Below are 21,832 nucleotides of genomic sequence, written 5' to 3' on the forward strand. Positions count from 1 at the left end.
TCTCTCTCACACACACACACACACACACACACACACACACACACACACACACACACACACACACACACACACACACACACACACACACACACACACACACACACACACACACACACACACACACACACAGTGTGTGTAATAAGTGTGACTGGACAGGATTAGTCAGCGTTGCTCAGTTTACTTTAATCTTCCTCACACTCTACATCACTGCACATTCACACAGAATTATTTATAGCAGTGTTACTATATTTGACCCTTTTTATTTCTGCTTTTGCACCATTCAGCCTTACATTTGTGGAATATTGCAACACATTAAACACAGTTTTCACACTGGTGGTAGCAGAATAATGTAACTACATCCAGTTTGTCACAAACCTGAGAAGCTTCTGGAGACGTACGAACAGTGACGAGCGTCTTCATGTTGAGTTTCAGCTCTTGAGATGAAAAGGCTTTTACATCTGTATTTGTGAATGCTCCTTTCCGCTCTCCTTCCTCTTCCCTCCCACCGCTTTAATACTTGTTCTCTCTCTTCCTCTTTATCTGCGGGGTGAATCAAAGTAACAGATGATTGTGTGGTTTCTATGGCATAGTCTCAGCGGACAGTTAAAGGAGTAGGAAAAGTACATTCATAGACCAATTTAGGGGTGAATGGAAAACCTTTTAGATTTACCTCTCTTTTCAGTACTCATTTTCTGTTGCCTTGTCCTTGCTGCCTTACAAAAACGTGTGCGTCGTCCTTTTGCCGCTGTGGCCTCCTCAACCTTCACCGCCTCCTCCTCCTCTCTCATTCCCTCTCTTTTTGTGTCCGTCAGTCCATGGCCGTCACCCATACGACACAAAGAGCTCTGTGGTATCATTAACTGCCCACTCTTTACCTACTCAATCATTTCAGTGTTGCATGATGACCTTACACATGAATATCTCAGTGATTTACACAGGGCTCATCTGAGGCTTTGGGCTTTTCAGATGTTGGTGAAGATAATACTTTATTTCCAAAAAGGAATGTCGCTCTGAAGAAAACCACAAAGCTATTTCTAGAGCTTCTTGTGTCTACTGTCTAAATTTTTTACAACCTTTCTCTGCAAATTTACTTCAAATCACCAGTTCTTTTGAATTGGGATAATTGCCGTACATTTAAGAAAATGTCACACCAATCAAGCTCTGTTGTTTTACCTAATTTGCCTGACTGTTAGCGACAACGTCGCTTCAGTTTGTCCCAAAGAGCTGGCGTTGCCATGGTTTGCCTTTTAAAGATGCTGTTAGGACGGCTGACATTTAGTGATAAATACTTAATGTAGTGAAATGGGTGAAAAATGTGTCGTTTACAGTGATTAACAACAGTTTTTAATCACTGTGATGTTTGAAACCAGTGTAGTACATTAAGCACTTACCATTTATACAGTAAATTCACTTCAGGTAAGAAGTGAGAAGAATATGAGTCTAAATTCAAGTAATTCCTAAATGTGAATAGGAAAGAAAAGTACTGTTTTCTCAGATAACGTCAATGATCAATCTCAGCCAGTCATTATGAAATTTGACAAGTGGCATAACAAGTGTTAATTTGCTCGGTTGCCTTGTCAGCGTTTATCAGTTGTGTTGAAAGGTGAAATGAGTCCAAAAATACTACATATGTCATTGCCAAAGAGCAGAGTTCATGGATTTAATCAACAGCTGTGCCTTGGGTATCATGTCCCCTTGTGTCACTTTGCTTGTCAGATAACATTAGCTCCTAAAATATCTTGGTGGAAATTGCTGTGACACTTCTGTCTGATGGGAAATTTGGGAAGGAAGGGTGAGGCAAAGTGAAAGAAGGGCAGTGATGTTTTTGGCCGCTCTCAGAGTGAATGATAATTTTTGATTTTTGTTTGCCAGGACATTTCTTTTTGTTTAGTCCCAGGGCTTTGGCTGCCCCTAACTCTCATCTGTTATTTGGTACACAGGACATGTGCGTGCTTATCTCTTTTGTTTTCCTGCATCTTATTTGAATTTGATTTGCGATATTATTATTATTTTTTTTAAGTACATTTTTTTCATTTCATAAATTAATGCAAGGATAAGAACTTGGAGAAATAAATTGTGTCCACCTTGTATGCATTATACTTTTAAATTCAAGTCTTTGCAATCAGCTAATTGCTGTTGTGATTTAAAAATTATAATCATTCATGCTTCCCTCTGGCCTTGGACATGAACAAATACCTGCAAAGGGCCAGATTTGATAATGTCAAGATTCCCGGCTAATGGTACATTTAATAACAGTACAAGTTACATACAGATGCACTGTTTTATAACAATGTTATTTTCATTGTCAAAATTCGCATTTGTAAATGGCAGTGTAACCAAATCTAAGCCACACAGGAGTGAACTAATGAAAATAAATACAAAAAAACCCTCAAATTCTGCCTTTCTTTGACATCTGGAGTCCGACAACATAGTAACGTAGAGTAATATTTAATATAAGTACACTACTGTTCAAAAGTGTGGGGTCACCTATACAGTCTTTTAGTGTTTTCCATTAAAAGTCACACTTTTATTCACCAAAATAGTTGCAAAATTAATAAAAAATATAGTCAAGACATTGACAAGATTAGAAATAATGATTTTTATATAACAATAATTTTTCCCTTTCGTCAAAGAACCAGCAAAACTGTTTTCATCTGTGCTAACATCATTGCACAAGGATTTCAAGGGTTTTCTAAACATCCAATAGCCTTCTAACACGATGAGCAAACACAATGTACCATTACAACACTGGAAATGGGCCTCTATACACCTATGTACATATTCCATTAAAAACCAGACGTTTGCAGCTAGAATAGTCGTTTACCACATTAACAATGTATAGAGTGTATTTCTGATTCATATATATTCACAAAAAAGTGCTTTTCCTTCAAAAATAAGGAATTTTCTAAGTGACCCCGAACACCAACAGGTATAGGCAAAGCTCACTGAAAAGTTGAATACAATAAGGTGTGCAGTTAACGCGTGTATCTGTCTGTCGAGGCCAGGATGCAAACCCTGTTCTCTGGTTTTAGTGCCGGTCATATAAAATCTGACCACGGGCCCTTTGGACATGCTTGCACTAGGATGTAAACAGTGTAAACACTGTATATCTGCCAATGTCGAGCATGATTTTAGCTGTAAACTTGCTAATATCAGACTTTGTTGACGATGTTAAATTTACGATATCACCTGCAAAAGCCTGCACTTGTAGTGTCGTTTTAAATCCTTAGGCTTTGTTTCCACAGTTAAGATATTAAGTGCAGCAAAAGCTGTGACCCTGAACTTGGCCTTAGAACCAACTTTTGTATTCAGTGGCGTGAAAAGCCGCCTCCTTCTTTGATAGCTCTTTATTCAGGTCAAAGAGAGGGGGCGAGACCGATAGAGAGGCAGAGAGATCCCACATTACCAAACAACATACTGGCTTCGAGACCAGCTTTTCACTCCTCTCTCTAAGACATGCTTTCTTCTGTCCCTTTCTTTTCTCCCTCTAATCCGTCCTTCTGCCTATTTAGAGGTGAACAGCGCAGCGTGAGCGAGAGAGAAAGTGTTTTTGTGTGCTTGACGGGTAACCCTCACCCCTTTTGAAAAGACAAACAAGGAAAAGCTGTCATTACGACTGGCATGAAGAGATCTTTAACGGCCTTTTCTGCCACTTTATTACATTGGAGAGAGCAGTGCAGCGTCACTGTCACTCTTTCTCTGTCGCTCGTCTGTCCATGTTTCATTCCATTAATCAAAACTCCAAACTGTGATAAGGGGAAAAAAAAGGCATTAATGAGGTTGCTAGGTCGTAGGCCGACCACTGGCATAATTAAAAAAAGCCATAACTCAACAGACTGCTGCTGAGGTGTTGTTATTTTCTCAGCACATTACAACCACTTTCCCAGGCACACAGATATTAAAAACAAAAACAATGTTTGGATAACTGGGAGAGAGAGGGTGGATTGTCCTGAGTTCACAGACCTGTGAATTTCCGTACCGTGTGGTGAGAAGGGCTGAGGGGGAGCAGCTGAAAGGAAAAGCAGAGGAAATATGGACGTTGAAAACATAACAAACAAGCATAATGTCTGGATGGAGACTGGAGTGTGGGAGCTAAGGTGGGGGAAGTGGAAACAGTCTGATGAGGTGCGAAATTTGACTGATGTGAATGTACGTGTGTGAGTTTATGAGTAAACCACATGCCTCAAAGTTGCTAAAAGTTGTGAGCGATCAACGTTTTTATTATGAAAGAGTATGAAAGAGACATTGAACTGTACTGTTAATGGCTTTCATACCCCTGCTGCAACAGTTCTTTTTTTTCTTTTTAAATCCAGCCTTTTCTCACTCTAATTCATACACGTCACACTTGTGCCACCTACATTAGTCACTACCGTTTTTATGCGCAGAAGACTGAGAGCTGTAGCACCTTTCGCAACCTCATAGTGTGGACTCAGGAAGCAAACCATTCTTATCGGGTGCAGGCACACAAAGCTGTCCTGGCTTTGCAGTGGAGAGGTATGCATATGTGCAAGTGTGCATGTGTGTGAGGAGAGGTGGTGGGGGGGGGGGGAATGGCGGTGGCGGGAGGCACTTCCTCCTATTCTTCTGCTGTTGAAGAGTTCCCATGAGCGCCCCAACCAGGAGCTACAGTGTGGCCTGAGCAGGCTGAGCCAGCGCCAGTCTCGCCTACATGACGCCGCCACACACTCCAACACAGCTGATTTCGGGGGAACAGAGGAGCAAGAAGCTGGACACTGTCATACCAGGACAAAGTAACTGCATGAAGAGAGGAGGAGGAGGATGAAAACACAAAAGAAGGATTGATTGTACTGAAGACAGACATGAAGCTGTGGAAAAAAGGGTACTGACAAAAAAAAAACCTTGCACATGGGAATATGTATTGAGGACTTGTTGTTACTGAGGAACCTTGAATGGATTGGAGTGCAGCTGGAGTTCAGTCACAGAGTGCAGCACGAAGAAAATTGAATGTGGGAATCATTTGAGGAAAGCTGATGCAGAGTGACAGCCACTTTGGCTAAAAAAAAGTCTCCAAGGACTTGTTTTTGTCATACTCGACAGATTCCTGTTTTCCAGCAGGGCGAGGAACAATATTGCTATCTGCTTCCGTCTGTGCTGGGCCCGCACTAGACACTACAAGACAAAAAGTCACTTCCCACTGTTTGCGATGATCCATAACACCCTGAAGCCTTCCCAACCGCTGGAGCACAGCCCGAGGAGGACACACTCGGCGGCGCAGAGGAGGCTGTGGAGATACTCGGGCTGCAGAGCGGCTGGCCAACAGGAGAGTCAGCGTCGCAGCGTTTGTGTGTTAACTGCAGACTTGAACGGCGGAGAAGGAGGGAGAGGAGGAGGAGGAGGAGGTGGAGGTGTGGTACACACCATCCATGGGCTGTGTCACCTTTGCATCAGATGTATGCTGCCACAGGTGTGTGTCTGTTACAGAGAGACCAAGACATCCAGTGCTCAGTGAAGACTATGAGTGTGAGAGTGAGAGAGACTGAAAGAATGAATCAGTGCTCTAAAGGTTACAGTCTTGCGCAGGCTGCTTTATAATTAACTTGCAGAGGATAAGTTGTATTATATAATTCAAAAGTAGCATTGTAGCAAAGGGTGAACATAAAACATTTAAAGTATTTTTTTTTGTCTCCTGACAGATGTTATTATTCTGTCATTACTGTGCCGAGGAAAATGCATTTTGAACTGCATGTCTAACACACCCAGAAAGGAATAAGTGACTGTAAGTAAAGGAAGTGTGTTTGTGTAGAGGTGAAGAGCGGCTCTCTGACCGCTGCATTATTGATCCTTTACACAGTGAGAGGAGGCTCAGGAGAAGTGAGCGGAGTGGATTGTGAACAGACAAATATTTGCTATGACAGGAACCAGAGCCACTTGGTGCACAATTGAAATGCCCATATAAAGAGAAGGAAGTCAAAGTCATTGAGTATATATTGTAAATTAAAGATTAATAATGAAGCACAGCAAATCAAAGAGTTTGTATAAGACTGGGTTTCAATGACAGAAACGCAGCATGGATATCTTCTATCTTCTATCTGGGTTGTGTGCAACTGGTGAATTTTCTGTAGTTTATGTGTACCTGTTGGCAGTTAATATTATCTCTGCTGCACTATTGCTTTGCAGTAATGTGAAAATGCTGAGTTCAGCACGATTCAAGCTCCGTATACAGTCGCACTAGAAAGATGTTGGATTACTCAAGGACGAATGTAAAAAAAAAATCAGTTTAAGCCCTCGTTTTCCGTCATTAGGTTACAAGAAAGTTTTAATCTCTATAGATCTAGATCAGAATTATTATCAAACACTTAAACATCATCCATTCAGGGTTTTTTGAATTATTATCATGTCATCTTCAAGTGGTTTGACTCTACTAAACTTACAAATTGAATTAATGCTACAAAAGGTCTGTATTTTGGCTAATCAGTTAAAATTAGGGTTCGACTGGAAAGGACACAGTTCTGTTACATCTTTTGATAAAAAGATACATATTTTAGGATCTGTTCTTTTGTTTATTTTTATTTTTCCATTTCAAAACGATCCTTTTAACTGTTTTGTGAAAGACTATTATCTTTAATTCTTGCTAAATGTTTTTATTCATGCCATCTGTTCTGTCTTCACCACTTTTTAAGTCCCCTCTGGCCCATTTTAATCCATCTATTTTTGTTCTGTTAATCATTTTTCCTCCCCTTCAGTCTCCCACAGCTGCTTTCTCATTTTCAGTAGACTTTCTATTCAGTTTTATATCTTATTTTTTTTTATGCAAAAACACAGCAGATCTGTATACTTCTCATCGTGTGTACAGAAACATAAGCCTGGCAAAAAGGTATCATTCTCTGTAGCCTTAAATCACCAGCAGTCACAGTTAATGTGGACTTAAAAAGGCACAGATATGGGCAAGTTATATATGAAAAGAAATAAAGAAAAAAACAAACAAACAGTGTGACATGGGGCACATAGAGTCAGTGGACTATAAGAAACCACAATTGTAGCTGACAGTTTAGGGTCATCACAAGCTCCAGGCACCTGAACAATCACTGCTTTTCTCCATGTGCTCCATCTTGCTCATGGGTGGACCTTTTTTTTGGGTAGCAGCATTTACATGTAGTTTTCCTGTGCTGTAGAAACAAAATAGAGATGGTGGGGATGTCTGTGTGTGTTTTGGGCCCATGGCAGTGAGCAGATAAGGTTGGCAAGGGAGATGTTTTGGATGGAACGTTGTTGCCTTTGGCTCAGAAACCTTCGGGCTCAGGTACTGAATGACAAAGTGGGGTCAGTGAGAAAGAAAGACAATGGGAAAGAGCCATCAGCATTATCTTCATGTGTGTGCGTCACTGTGTGTGCGTGTGTCAGTGTGGCAAACGCTGTGTCTTTGTGTTTGATTTCAAAATAATCTTTAATACGTTCGGCTTTGCTAAACCTTTAAATCACAGATTGGATATGATTGAATTGTCTAAAATCCACTTGACAACCTGGTGACAGCTTATATATTACTTAATCTGATTACTTGCCTTGTTGTCTCTGGATTGTTCTGTTCTTGTGACTCCTACTCTTAGTGAGTTTCCTAAAAAAATAATTATATGTATTTTTTAAAATGCACATATAAAGGTACAGAAGAGGATTAGGGTCACAGGAAAAAGATATTTAAGTTCTGACTTTAAAGTCAGAATTCTGAGAATAAAGTCAGAAATGTTGAGTTTAAAGTCAGAATTCTGAGAATAAAGTCAGAAACTTTGAGTTTAACATCAGAATTCTGAGATTAAAGTCAGAAAATTTGAGTTTAAAGTCAGAATTTTGAGTTTAAATTCAGAATTCTGAGATTAAAGTCAGAAATTCTGAGTGTAAACTAAGAAATTCTGAGAATTTCTGACTTTATTCTGAGTATTTCTGACTTTATTCTCAGAATTCTGAGTTGAAACTAAGAATTTCTGACTTTATCTGAGTTTAAAATCAGAATTCTGAGATTAAAGTCAGTAATTCTCAGAATAAAGTCAGAAATTCTGAATTTAAAGTCAGAAATTATTTCTGAGTTTAAAGTCCTAATTCAGGGTTTTAAAGTCAGAATTCTGAAAATAAAGTCAGAATTCAAATATTTGTTTCCTGTGTGGCGCTAATCCTCTTCCGTATAAGGGCAACTGTATAATGTAGAACTGATATTTTGTAAATATTAAATGTTAAGTATAGTTTTTCTATTACTTTCACCCATCTATTAGAGCTGTTCGTCTCATTAATACAGCTAATTGGCTTTAAGAGAGAGCCAGCATGTACTCTTGTTTACTTGGGTTACAGGGGAGAGAGAGTTTTTGTATAATCAAATAACAGATTGTGTGTGTGTTCTGCAGGTGACCATCCTCCGAGGAAAGGATGGATACGGCTTCACCATCTGCTCAGACTCTCCTGTGAGGGTACAGGCTGTTGATCCAGGCAAGTTTTGCATGGAACTTCATTTTCCAGGGAGAAGTTGTTTTTTTGCTATTTATTATGCTCCATAATTTTCAAGTTAATCTAAGAAAAAAACTTGCTTCGTTTAATTTCTGCTTTGGTTGGTCTGCTTTGGTAAATTCTCTATCTAATTTAAACACCTAAAATCCATCTTCATTAAATTCAAAAGTAGCCAAACAGTATTAATTATTTACAGAAATTGATCATGTTTTTTATTTTTATTGACAAGACTTAGTTTTAATATTCATGACATGATTTAATTATGATTTAATTGTTAATTTTACATTGAAATATGATTTTTGTTTCATTGATTTAACTTATTTTAACCCAGTTGCTGCAAATATCATGAAAATTTCATTCACCACCTCTGGGTAATTTTGTTTTTACACCATTGGTCGTTGCTGAGCATAGTGTACTGCAGTTAATAAGAAGCCTGCTTGTCAAGTGGGCAACTGCCCCAGTGTTGGCAGATATTCACCAGCAAGGTGGTCAATCTTAAGATGATCACATTGTTACTTCACTTTTGGAGAGATTAAACAGAATTTCACCTACATAGATGCACACCAATCTGTACCATCAGGACTGAGGGAGTATCTGCATTCTAAAGAATGAAATATGTTTTTCTGTCTTCTTTCTGGCAGGTGGACCAGCAGATCAAGCAGGTCTGCAACAGTTGGACACTCTCCTACAGCTAAATGGTCAACCAGTGGAGCAGTGGAAATGTGCGGACCTAGCCCATGCTATCAGGTAAATAACCCCAGTACACCAGAGGATTATGGGACAATTGAGAGTAAATAGTAGGAGAAACCAGTTTAAAGGTTTATTCATTAACCAGGACTACATTTATGTGAATAAATATGCCATGTAGAACTATAATACAATTTAATTCTCAGTAATGTATGGTGAAAATTGATTGTGATATTAATAATGAATAATTTCAGCTGTATTGTTATATTTATTGTTGTCGTTTGTCCCATATATCACAGTGTATACAGTGCTTTATTTCACTTCAAATAAAAAAAATGCAAAGACTTCTTTAATTGAATTCATATTCATCTTAATTGACATCTTTAATTAACAGATATTTTTATTTTAGGACTGCTTCTCACCTTATTCAGAACAAAACAGATATTTTATACTCATTTACAAATCATATATATTAGGGAACACTTATTCACCATTAACTAGGTGCTTCCTAACATGTATATAAGTAGCATACTAGACCTTTATTAGTAAACATTAAGCACGTATTAACACCTTATGTAGGAAAAATCTTAAGTCATGATGTAATAGAGGTAGAATAAGGTTATGTAGAATAAGGTGTTAATACGTGCTTAATGATTAATAATAAAGGGCTAGTAAGCTACTTATATATGTTAGTAAGCACCTAGTTAATGGTGAATAAGTAATCTAAAGTGTTACCAAATTCAGTTTGTCCAGATATTAAATTAACTTGTCTTGATTCCATTGATGGCGCAGTGGTTCGCTCTCTTGCCTTTGCGGCAAGAAGACCTTAGGAGGAGTGTTAGAAGTGGTAGAAGTGGTAGATCAATGGACGAAGATTTCATTGATCATAATCTTTCTCTCTCGTTGCAGAAACAGCGCCAATGAAATCAAAGTGGTTGTGTGGCGCACCGGTCCCTCTGCGAAGCCTAACTTTGAGGGCCTTATTCACCGGCCCTCCTACAAGCCCTCCGTCTCAAACTATGACACCCCCTCACCCCCGACCCGCAGGCGTGTACCAGATGTTGGCCCCAGCAAAATACCCCCAGCTGTGCCGCCTCTCCCGGCTCACCACCGGGCCACTGCCACCCGCAGGCTGCTGGTCAACGGCTCCGATCCTGGAAATAGCAATTTAGGCCAGGGGACGCTCGCATGGGGGGCTCAGGGCGGCTCAGCGGAGGAGCTGGACGGGAAACCACCGCGGCACCTCCACCACCCTCACACTGCCACACTGAAGGGCACCAGGGTCAAGGCATCCAACGGGGACAACTACATCATCCTGGCACCCATCAACACTGGAAGCCAGGTACCGCAAACTGGTGGTGGACTGCACTTTCATCATCTTCTTCGTCCTCCTCATCCTCACCACGGTCATATGGTGGCTCATCCTAGATATGTCTCCTTACCTTTTATCCCTGGTGTCGATAGATAGGACTGTTTGTACAGTGTGTCTGGGTCATGTGGGTTACTGCTGTCGCACTGAATTGTGCTTTGCAACAGGATATGAAGATACTACGTGTAGTTCAGTCCTGAAGCTAAAGGGTGAGACAATAAAGCAATAGGAAACAATAACAATATAAAATATGTATGTGTGCTGATACCATGTGAAGCCTTGGCAGTTAAAGCACAGTTCATATTAGGGAAACAACTCATAATGTATTATTTATCCTATAGATAAATCAACCCTGCCGTTGGTTATACATCAGTTTTTAAAATCAAAGGACATTCACATGCAATATTCAAAGGCTATAGTTTTACATTAAGTATAACATGTATGTACATGCACAGTATGACGTGTACATAGGGTTTTATATAGCATGTTCTCATGGATGCATCTAGTGACATCATGTATATAAAGGTAAAAGTTTTCATCATTAAAAAAACAAAATAAAGCAAACTGATTAAATACAATAAAAAAAGACTGAACTGAATTCCTCAGCTAACACTTTAATAACAATTCAATACTAACCCATTAACCAACTCAGGGAGACATTAACCAAAAACATTTGTTTTACGTGTGAGTCAGTCTCCCTGCAGCCTTTTATTCACTGCACTCTAGACTTCCAAAACCTTTCTAACAAACTTAATCTTTTTTGCTAAAATATGTGTAGTTATTGTTATATTATTTCCTCTTGCCTATCCCTGATTCCCACTGATCTTATCTGTTCCTTAAAGCCGTATGTGTATTTTATGTGTCTCTGTGTGTGTTCCTCATGCAGTGTCCCATCGTCATTCAAAAAAACAACAAAAAAACATTGTTTCCATTGAGATGAGAGATGAGATGAGATTTCAGAATGGAGAGAATAAGAGTATTAAGAGACTAAAAAAAGTGTTAAATGCCTTGGAAGATAAGAGGGAGGGAAGCCTCGGGTCAGTAAAAAAATACAGTTTCAAACAGACATCACTTCTGTTCCACAGAAATAAAAAGATGGGATTCCGTAGTGGCCATTGTACTCTAAAAATACTGAAAGCCCTGTGAAAGTGGGTCATGTTGGTGACATATTACAATCACACAATACTAAACCACAAAGAGCTCACAGATCATATTTATCCCAACAGGGGGGCTGGAAAGCTTACTATTTGATATGTTTCAAATATTTTGTGACTTTCCATCACCTAGTTTAAGTCCTTTGTTAATCTGGATGACATGTGATGTGGTGACAGCAGCCTTCACTCTTTACATCCTCAGTTGATTATGATGTATTATGACAGGTAGGAGCCAGCACTGTTAAAATGGGCTCCTGAAATGAGCCTGAAACACAAACTCGGGGCATGGAGAATGAAAGTTTAGAACACAGATGCGACATGAAATCTTCCCAAAACTGGGGAAAACACTGTCATATCATCATTTTAAAGATAATAATAATGTCTCATGGCAGTCCGTGCTTATCTAGAAATCTTGTAGATTGCATTATCAATGTCACATCAGTTAGTTTCAGATGTATACCGACATACCTATAGTCCAGTGTTTCTCAGTGCTGGTCTCCCTGCTCCAACACACCTGATTCAAATGAATGGCTCGTTATCAGGCTTCTGTTGACGAGCTGATCATTTGAATCAGGTGTGTTAGAGCGGGGAAAATGTCTACAACGTGCAGGACATGTAGCATGTAGCATGTAGCATTATTCCATTATAGATGTAGTTTTAATGTCAGATAGATGAAGTAACCTTTAATTTAAATATAATTTCACGTTACTTTCTATTGCTCTTTCAGATCTTAAGGCCTGTTTACCAAGACAACCAGGGAACATTAGGTAAGAATCTGCCTGTCATGTTCATACTCCTGCAATGTTTTGAACTCTGGTAGGTATTTTGGCTGACAGCCATAGCTTGCCTTTAAATTTGGAAAAGTTTGAATTGCTTCGAAATCTGTGTTGAATAAAATTTTCAGAATATTTATTAATAAAGATAATGATTAAATGTGATTGTATCTAAAATAACCATGGAATTCAACGATATATATATAAAAGAATGATATGTGGGTACATACATCCTTCTTATATCCTTCTTCTGAGCTGGACAATATAACATTTTAAATGTCACATATGTAATAATCCGTCTTGTCCACCACTTGGAGCATGTAGCTGTAGTAACTAGGTGGCAAATGTTACCCCAAAACACTCAACAGAAAGTAAATTGTCCAGATCTTGACCTCTAAAAATCCCTTAATTTTTAATTAACGGCACTGTATGTAAGAATGTGGCCAAAAACGGTTACTACACTCAAATTCAAAATACAGAGGTCTTTTAGGTTTCGTTTTCTCCGCCATTGAAGCTCAGACGTAACTGGCAACCCGTGGTTGCTCGGCAGCTGAGACTCTACATACTGCAGTGATTGGTAGCTGGTGGTAGGTGGCGCCACATGCCAAAACATGATTTCAAAACATAAATATGATTTGCGGTCCGCAAAATATTTGTTTTTAATGCGAATACTTTGGCTGTACTGTTGTTGTTGTCAGTGAGTTCAGTTTGTTATATGAACATTATAGAGTCTCTGTGATATATTAGGAGGATTTTACGGCCAGTTGCTTTAGATTAATTACATAATGCACCTTTAACTTATAATGTATCACAGTTAGTAGTAGAGTCCTATCTTTGTGGTTAATTGCACTTCTCGGAAACTTATTTTGTGCTTGTATGTGCAATTTATTACCTTTGGTCAGGTCAAGGCTGAGCTGCATGTCCCTTAGAGCAGATTTTATGCTGAGCTCAGCATCTTTTGGCTGCATTCTTATACTGTATATAATGTGCAGATATGAAAGTAGGTGTATAGTAATGTTATCTTGATAGTTACAACTGTAAATGGTTTCATAAATGACTGCCTATATTCTCCATCTCTTTGCTCACCTACCTCACCTTTCTTTTCATTCCTCAGCTGCCAGGCTGTACACAACACGACAATCTTCTAGTCCACAACCCCAGGGAGGTGGTCGGCCAGGTTTCTCTGCAAGTACGAGTGGGGGAGGAGGTGGTGGAGGTGGTGGAGGTGGAGGTGGTGGGGGTTTTTCTAGTCGCACTGGCTTCCTAAGACGCTCCAACAACTCCAAGACGACAAAATCGTCTTCCACCTCCACTAACTCAAACTACCAGCAGCAGAGCGCCAACTTTGCTAATTACCAGAACTGTACTATCGTCCGCTCACACACACCTCATGGAAATTATGGATATGTCAAAGTGGCGCCCAAGATCCTTATCTTCCCCATCTTTGTTCAGGTAGGACGTGTGTGTGTTTACAGATTCTTACACTATATTAGAATTACATTACTGTTCAAAAGTTTGGGGTCACAGAGTTGCAAAATGAATAGAAAAATAGAAAAAATATAGTCATGACTTTGACAAGATTAGAAATAATGATTTTTATTCAAAATAATAATTTTGCCCTTTCGTCAAAGAACCAGCAAAACTGTTTTCATCTGTACTAACATAATTGCACAAGGGTTTTCTAATGATCCAATAGCCTTCTAACGCGATTAGCAAACACAATGTACCATTAGAACACTGGAGAGATGGTTGCTGGAAATGGGCCTCTTTACACCTATGTACATATTACCCCAAACTTTTGAACAGCTGTGTATGTATAATACATTTGAAGGAAAACAGCCAGTAGTGTGAGATTACTATTATGGTGACAGTAATCTCCTACCTCTGCTGAAGTGCTGATTAAGGGTAGAGTATGCAGCTATTGTTTGCCAGATATGATAGCTTGCATCAGCAGGAGTTTGTGGCTCTTGTGTTTCAAAAGTCAAACTCAGCACTGCAGACCTCCACGGTTAGTTTGTTGGCACCTTCACTTCTCTTCACTTTAGTTTATACACTGCAATCTATACTATTGAAGGAACATTATATTTGTCCTGAAGCTACTTTTTATTCGCTGTCTAACAGGAAAAAGGTCACCTTCATGGCCTGTCCTCTTCTTCAACCCTAACACTAACCTGCCTGTAAGCCCAATCATGGCATTTAGCCTCACTAAGGCCACATCGACAGAGAAACAGCACAAAAGAAAACTATTTTTTCCTTTGCCGTTTTGAAAAAGTTTCCCATACACAAGGCATCGTGACAGATATGACAGAAATTCTTCGGAAAAAGCGACTTAACGACAAATCTAGCGAGTCACGACTCTCTGACATATAATAACTACTTTCCTGGTAAAAGAAATGTCCAGTTCTGCCGCACCATTGAGCTTTGTGTAGCTGTATTTACCACGCGGGCCGAGAGTCAATCTAACTGTTGACACTGAGAGAGAAACACTGTGATCACACAGACAAGAAGGAGCTGTGGATGTGCAGTGCAGCTGACCGTGTGCGGAACAATCACTCGTCGTCTGTGTTGTTCATTCAAGTAAAAATAGTGTCTGTGAAAATAGGTTCCGTTTCAACACTTTCTTCTCCCCCCCGTGTCTGAAGTCACTGAAGACAGGATGTGTCTAGCGTGATATCTAGCGTCTTTTCAGGCCGACTTAAGTAACTTTTTATTGAAAGTAGTTGGCAACGCTGGAAAACAATATACACACACAAGAGAACGATGACATGGATAACCAGAAAAGCACTCAGAGAGCGCAGACCTCCACCAAGGCAGCCCAGATCCCCACCCCACCCCCCTTTGGACTTTTTATGATATTTTGTCATTTAGGGGGAAAATGCTGTGTAAAAGTTGTAGGCACAGTGTCTACTGGGTCAGACAGCGAATGTTGTAACCAGTGATAGGGTCTATGGATCAAGCCCAAAATTTAATCACTTGTTCCTGGTCCCATTGTGGACACTGAAAATGTCATCCAAATCCGTCCACGACTTAGAGTTATGTTGCTAACTGACAGACAAACAAACTCTGGCGAAAAAACATAGCCTCCTTGGCAGAGGTAATGACGACGAAGATAAGGACAAGACAGAGTGGTAATAATGATATCACCGTAGCATATTCTTTGTCTGCACGAAACCGCAAGAGTGGTGTTTTGATATTTTCTCATTCTGGCACCTGTTTTTTAAAAATACACAATTTCAGGTCTCCCAAAACACCAAAATGATGTGTATTCACCTTCACCTGTTTCCATGTGGACGGCCCCTAAATATTATATCTTCTGTGCTGTGTCCCTCATTGCTGGAGCCTCTGATACCTAACATAACTCTTACTTTTTAGACTTTTATTGGAGGGGATTTCTGCCACTAGGTTCAGCCCTTGTCTGTGAAGAGAAACAGGAAATTCATGTCGAATCACAGATAGCTAAAACGTTGAGCCGAATAAGGGTTGTTGTTTTATTCGTTCATTTTTTTAAAACACTCAGTACAAGGAGGAAAAAACTGAAATAATCAAACTAAAGTACTTATTTTGGCTTTGAATGATGTTTTTGCAAAATGTGTTCCATTCTATTGGCATATTATAAGGTCAACAGTGTGTTAACGTAATATTAATTCTGATATTATATGATTGTTTAATAATAATGATCAGAACGAGGCAACATTTAATTAAATGGTATTAGACATATCAATAAGTCACGTGCCATTATAAAATATAGAAAAGTGATCATGTAGAAAGCCAATGTGCGACAAGATAGGTGTGATATGATGTCTCCTATATCTCATGTCAAGCATATGGGGTACTCTCGCATTTACACTTTGCAACCACAGTGACTGCAGTAGCACTTCCTGTTAATGCATAAAGACACATGCAGCCCCGGACCCTGCTTCACATTCACGTTCACACTGAATCGCCCCCTTTTTCAAACCCTGGACTTGAGAGGAAGTCCCCTCCACCCCCGCACTGTTCAGTTTTACTGACAATGTCTTGTCACATTCTTATACACAGACCACACAGACCGCCACACAGCTTCTCTTCTTTGACTCTTCACAGATTCATTTTCAGTTGTGTTTCCCACAGCGCAAAAGACTCATCTGTTTTCTGTCTATGAGATCATTTGGATTAGGAAGCTAAAATGGATTTGGTATTTTAACCTTTTTTTCCTAATCAATAACAAGTGCAATATTATCCATTTAAATGCTATCTTGCAAAATGCTTCATATTAACACAAGCTGTTTAAAAATGTCGCTTATTACACTAATCCGTGTGTGTGTGTGTCACCTGTTGTTGTCGTTGTGTGAGCAGCCTCTTGACCTGTGCAGCCGAACACTCATCATATCTGAGGAGATGATACTCCATGAGAGCAAGCACCACTCTCTCAAAGTAAGTGCTTTCACTGCAGTAAACATGTACTCTGTGTGTTCTGATATTTGTCCATTAAGCACGTCATTTCAATACTTGTTATGGAATTTCCTTTTGGTGTATACATGTTCTTTTGGGCAATTTTTACGGAAAATGATTAGGGCCACACAGGAAAAAAAATATTTGAGTTCTGACTTTAAACTCAGAATTCTGTCTTTATTCTCAGAATTCTGACTTTAAACTCTTAACTACAGGTGCCCAGTGAATAAAGTGAATAAAGTCTGAGAATAAAGTCAGAATTCTGAGTTTACTTTAAAACTCAGAATTTTGAGAATAAAGTTAGAATTCCAAGTTAAGTAACATCAGTATTCTGAGTTTAAAGTCAGAATTGTGAGTTTTAAAGTCAGAATTCAGAGAATAAAGTCCGAATTCTGAGTTTAAAGTCAGAACTTAAATATTTTTTTCCTGTGTGGCCCTAATCCTCTTCTGTAGTATTTTCACTCTTTCAAATAGTTTTATTTTATCATTGTGAAACCAAACACCAGTGAGTGAGATCCAGACCAATATTCTGTCTTGTCCAGCCTCTTAATCCATCACTCACCTTTCTTCAGTCTTTGTGCTGCCTCTGCCATGACTTCCACTCAGTGAATAGTTGTAGTCCTTTTTGGCTTGGACCCAAAACCAGAAGTTATAAAGTGGTGCAGAGGTGCTTCAAAATGATCTTTGAGACATCATTTGAAGGTCTAAATCCTACATTGTGTCACTTTGATACACTTTACCGAGTGCAAATGTTACATTTAATTAGTATAACCTTAAATTGTAGTGTCCAAGAAACGGTCCAAGGTTATTTTTATTTTGTATTTTTTTTTAAACTGACTATCCCAATAACTGAGTTGATGTAGCTTTGAACGTGAATCCAAACTCTTTGATGCCCTGTTGTTTGTAGATATACATAATAGAAATAACAAAGGAAGACAAACATAATAGCAACAAACGTAAACAGCAACATAATGAGCCAAAACTGTGAGAAGAGAAGAAACAAACAGGGGTGTCTCATGGTGAACGAGCAGTAAATTCTACAACAGTCAAATTGGATTAAAAAAGAGAATGATGTGGCAGAGTCAGTCAGTTAGATATAGATATGCAAAAAGATCGATTCTATTCCACTTCCACAAGTTGCAGACAGTGAGGTGTTTTAATTTAAATAACAGTTTGAAAAACATTGGCACTGGTGCTGTAAGCTCAGTTGAATATTCTGTATGGTGTAAGAGAGGAAAATATTGTTAATTTAGAATCTAATCTATCTCTCTATATATAGAGAATTCTGACTTTATTCTCACAATTGTGACTTTAAAATTCACTATTCTGAATGTATTCTGTGACTTGACTTTATTATATATAGATATCTATCTATATAGATATCTATATGTGTGTGTGCATTTCATTGAAAAATTTGCAAATACACTAAAAGTGACATGACACGTGTCAACATTGGCAGAGGAACTTTAAACCGTTAATTACCCACTTGGTTTGTTCGGAGAATCTAAGGTTTCATGAGTCAGTGTTGATTTAATGGGTCTGTCTCTCATATTTCATTGTCCTGTAATCTTTCAGAGAAACATGTTGTGCAAAAAAAAAAGAAAAAAAGGGGCATCGAGTTGAGCCCTTACTACGAATTAACAAACTGTTAATTTGTCCCGTCAGATAATCTTTGCTCTGTGGTAAAGTAAAGTGCACTGACTGCTGGCATGGAAGTTCAGTTATCTCCCTGGGGTCAGTCATAAAACAAATATTTAACAGCCAGTGTTTGTCAGGAGGGAGTTTCTCTCCACTGTTCCACTTCATACAGGCTGTTTTTAATGATCACACTGTGTTGTTCCAGCTTTTTTGTCTTTACTCACTGGAGCTGTGTGTGTGTGTGCGTGTGTGCGTGCGTGCGTGCGTGCGTGCCCTGCAGATAAACAAACAAACATATACCTCTTTCATTGTTATGTCTGCACATAATCTATGAGCACAACACAGCACACATTGGATAAAGTGGGTATTTGACTTTTAGTGCAATAAATATTTGGACAGAACCGATTGAATAGATTTACTGGGTAAATAATTGTTCTGTATATAGACAATGGTCTTAATATTTGACAGAGTGCTTATACCGGAAAATGTCCTAAAGATTTATCAGCATTCAAAATGAGGACACTCATAGACATAATGCATTCTCTATCCCCTTACCCTAACCTTAAACACCCCAACTGCATGCTTAACCCTAACCACATTACAACTCTAATGATTAAACCAGGTCTTAACCCTCAAAAAGGCCTTTAAAGATTTGAGGACAGGCCAAAAGGTCCTCACACTGTAGGGTTGACACGATTTTTGCAACATGCACAAGGACACACACATAATCCTCACAAATATAGACTGCGTCTGAATCACTTTGTTATCTCACCCTTCCGAGGAAGCCACCAAAGCAAAAGCATTGTCGCGAAACACTGTGCCATCTGAATGAATCACACTGTTTGGATGCTGCACGAAAACAGAAAAATATCTAGATGTAATTTTTTTGTTGTTCTTGTTTTCTTGGCTCTCTGCTCATTTGTAGCTGTTTTTTTTTGTTTTTGAGGAAGCATCTAATCAGTCAGGGGCATGTTGGAAACTATTAAACCAATCTTCAAAGCAGCGATTCTGCATGATTAAGATCATTATTCTAATTACAAACAAACGCCTACTGCTGCACCTCATAGAAAACAAAATCGACCAGGGTGATTACACAGTTATATAATTGAAAGGTGATGGAGTGACCTGTGTTTTCACCATCATCCATTTCATTTTTTATTTATTTTTTATTTATTACCCGATTCATTACATTTGCTATCTTTATTTTGCTTATAAAAAAAAAAGAACACTAACACGTTCATGAATGTGTCTTTGCACTTTATATAGTGTTAACATTTCTTTCTGTGGCTGTGCTTTGTTAGCGCATGATATCATTTAAGCTGTTATAGAGGTGAGACTTCTTAGTGTGACAGTGTGAAATGCATCTCATTGCACTGCAAATGTGTTTTTGTGACGCATTTTGCTTTAATGTGGGGAAAAATCAGACAACACACGTTTTTAAATCCAAGCCAGACTCTTGTCATCTTCATGTTTTTAAATCTTTCCTCTTTGCCTCCTCCACCTGCCCCTCTGATTTTAAATTAGGTGACGGTGTTTGTCTACAGCGACCTGATGCTGGTGACAAGAGAGGATGAACCGGGCAGGTGTAACGTCCTTCAGAGTCCTTTGTACCTCAGACAGCTCCGGCTTCAGGATGGTAAGTAACTTTATTCCACCTGCTGCCAAATAATATACACTACCGTTCAAAAGTTTAGGGTCACCTATACACTTTTTTTTTGTTTTTTTCCATTAAAAGTCACGCTTTTATTGTTCAAAAGAGTTGCAAAATGAATAGAAAATATAGTCAAGACATTGACAATATTAGAAATAATGATTTTTAGTCAAAATAATAATTTTGCCCTTTGTTCAAAGGACCAGCAAAACTGTTTTCAGCCGTGCATCAAGGGTTTTCAAGGGTTTTCTAATCATCCAATAGCCTTCTAACACGATTAGCAAACACAATGTACCATTAGTACACTGGAGATGGGCCTTTATACACCTATGTACATATTCCATTAAAAACCAGACGTTTGCAGCTAGAATAGTCGTTTACCACATTGTGTTTATGATTCATTTAATGTTATATTCATTGAAAAAAAAGTGCTTAACAATGGAGGACATTTCTAAGTGACCCCAAACTCTTGAACGGTAGTGTCATAAATTCCTTAATTTTTCTGGTTTTATATGTAAATGACAGAGTGTAGGATTCATTACTTGTTTTATTAACTTGCAGACCTAAGAGCACAATAGAGTGAACATTGTAGCACAAAGTTCAACCTTCTTCCAAAAACATAAACACACTTCCAAACAGACATGACCCTTTACAGTTAAACACCCAGTAATAGTAGTAATAAAAGTAATGAAACACAAAAAATGCTAATCACATAAACATACAGCACTATTGTTACAGTGACTGTATTTGCTGAGTTTATCCAGAGAATATTTAGGCAACCACTGGCCAACTTTCTGTTGCTTTGTCTCTTTATTTCACTTTTCATGTAAACAATCGCCCACTCTGGCAATGTGGAAAGAATGGGTCAGGCCCTGCACACAGCAGCCAGCAAGTCAAACAAATAGGACTTACTGTAAATATCTGTATTTAGAGAGGTGGGTGGAGGCGTGGGCAAAGTTTGGAGTCATGCTTGGGGCAAAGCAAGAGCAATAATGGTAATAATAGTACAGGAAAGAAAGAACCAAATGTTTTGTGTGATGAAAATTAGGACTGAGCAGTAAAGTTGTCAAGAGAATGTGATGAAGGTAGAAACCTGACAGGTGGTGTGATGATGATATTATGACCTTTGCCAAGACAGCTGTGCTCTGAGGTCACTAAGGTCATGAACAGGATATGAGGGTATTTGCTTAGTAAAGAAATCTGAACTCACTACCATGTGAAGTAATTAAAGGATTTAGGGTTGATTGCAACTGACTAAATAACTTCAGCAAACAAACATGGCTGTACAACATGGAGAATGACCTCACAATGAAATATTTTCACTCTGACCATGTATAGTAGACTTGTGTCAGGGAACTGTGAAGGCTTTCACATACCAAGTAAATAAATATAAATATGTATATATATATACTGTATATATATATATATACACACACACACACACACACACCCTTGTGTCAAGTCCCACAGACATCACTGGTTTACCATGGGCTACTTTTGACCTCCACCACTCACTCAAACAATTGCAGGGATTCAGCAGGGTTTGCGTGTCTGCATGTGTATTTCATGAGAGGACACACTCGCACACACATTCACATACACAAGCACTCACATACACACAGACACACATCTCCTCCCTGCTGCCTGTCATTGTTATTTCGCTTCGGCAGCGTCACTC

General features: G+C 38.9%; 1 protein-coding gene across 2 annotated transcripts in view; it reads left to right on the top strand.

The window, feature by feature from the left end:
• The first annotated feature begins 5,114 nt into the window (after positions 1-5,114).
• rgs3a (regulator of G protein signaling 3a) overlaps positions 5,115-21,832 on the top strand; it is a 96,446-nt gene continuing 79,728 nt past the window's right edge. Inside the window, exons 1-8 of one of the 2 annotated variants that reach the window (XM_083903176.1) lie at positions 5,115-5,425; positions 8,352-8,433; positions 9,093-9,198; positions 10,048-10,480; positions 12,389-12,447; positions 13,556-13,886; positions 16,770-16,847; positions 20,028-20,139. In XM_083903176.1, the coding sequence (XP_083759302.1) occupies positions 5,165-5,425; positions 8,352-8,433; positions 9,093-9,198; positions 10,048-10,480; positions 12,389-12,447; positions 13,556-13,886; positions 16,770-16,847; positions 20,028-20,139 (1,462 nt within the window). In that variant the 5' untranslated portion in view covers positions 5,115-5,164. Of the gene's footprint in view, positions 5,426-8,351; positions 8,434-9,092; positions 9,199-10,047; positions 10,481-12,388; positions 12,448-13,548; positions 13,887-16,769; positions 16,848-20,027; positions 20,140-21,832 lie in introns of both variants that reach the window. The other variant, XM_083903177.1, reaches the window with a different exon arrangement.

Source organism: Microchirus variegatus (genome assembly GCF_963457635.1).
Source record: "Microchirus variegatus genome assembly, chromosome: 16".
Taxonomy (NCBI): domain Eukaryota; kingdom Metazoa; phylum Chordata; class Actinopteri; order Pleuronectiformes; family Soleidae; genus Microchirus; species Microchirus variegatus.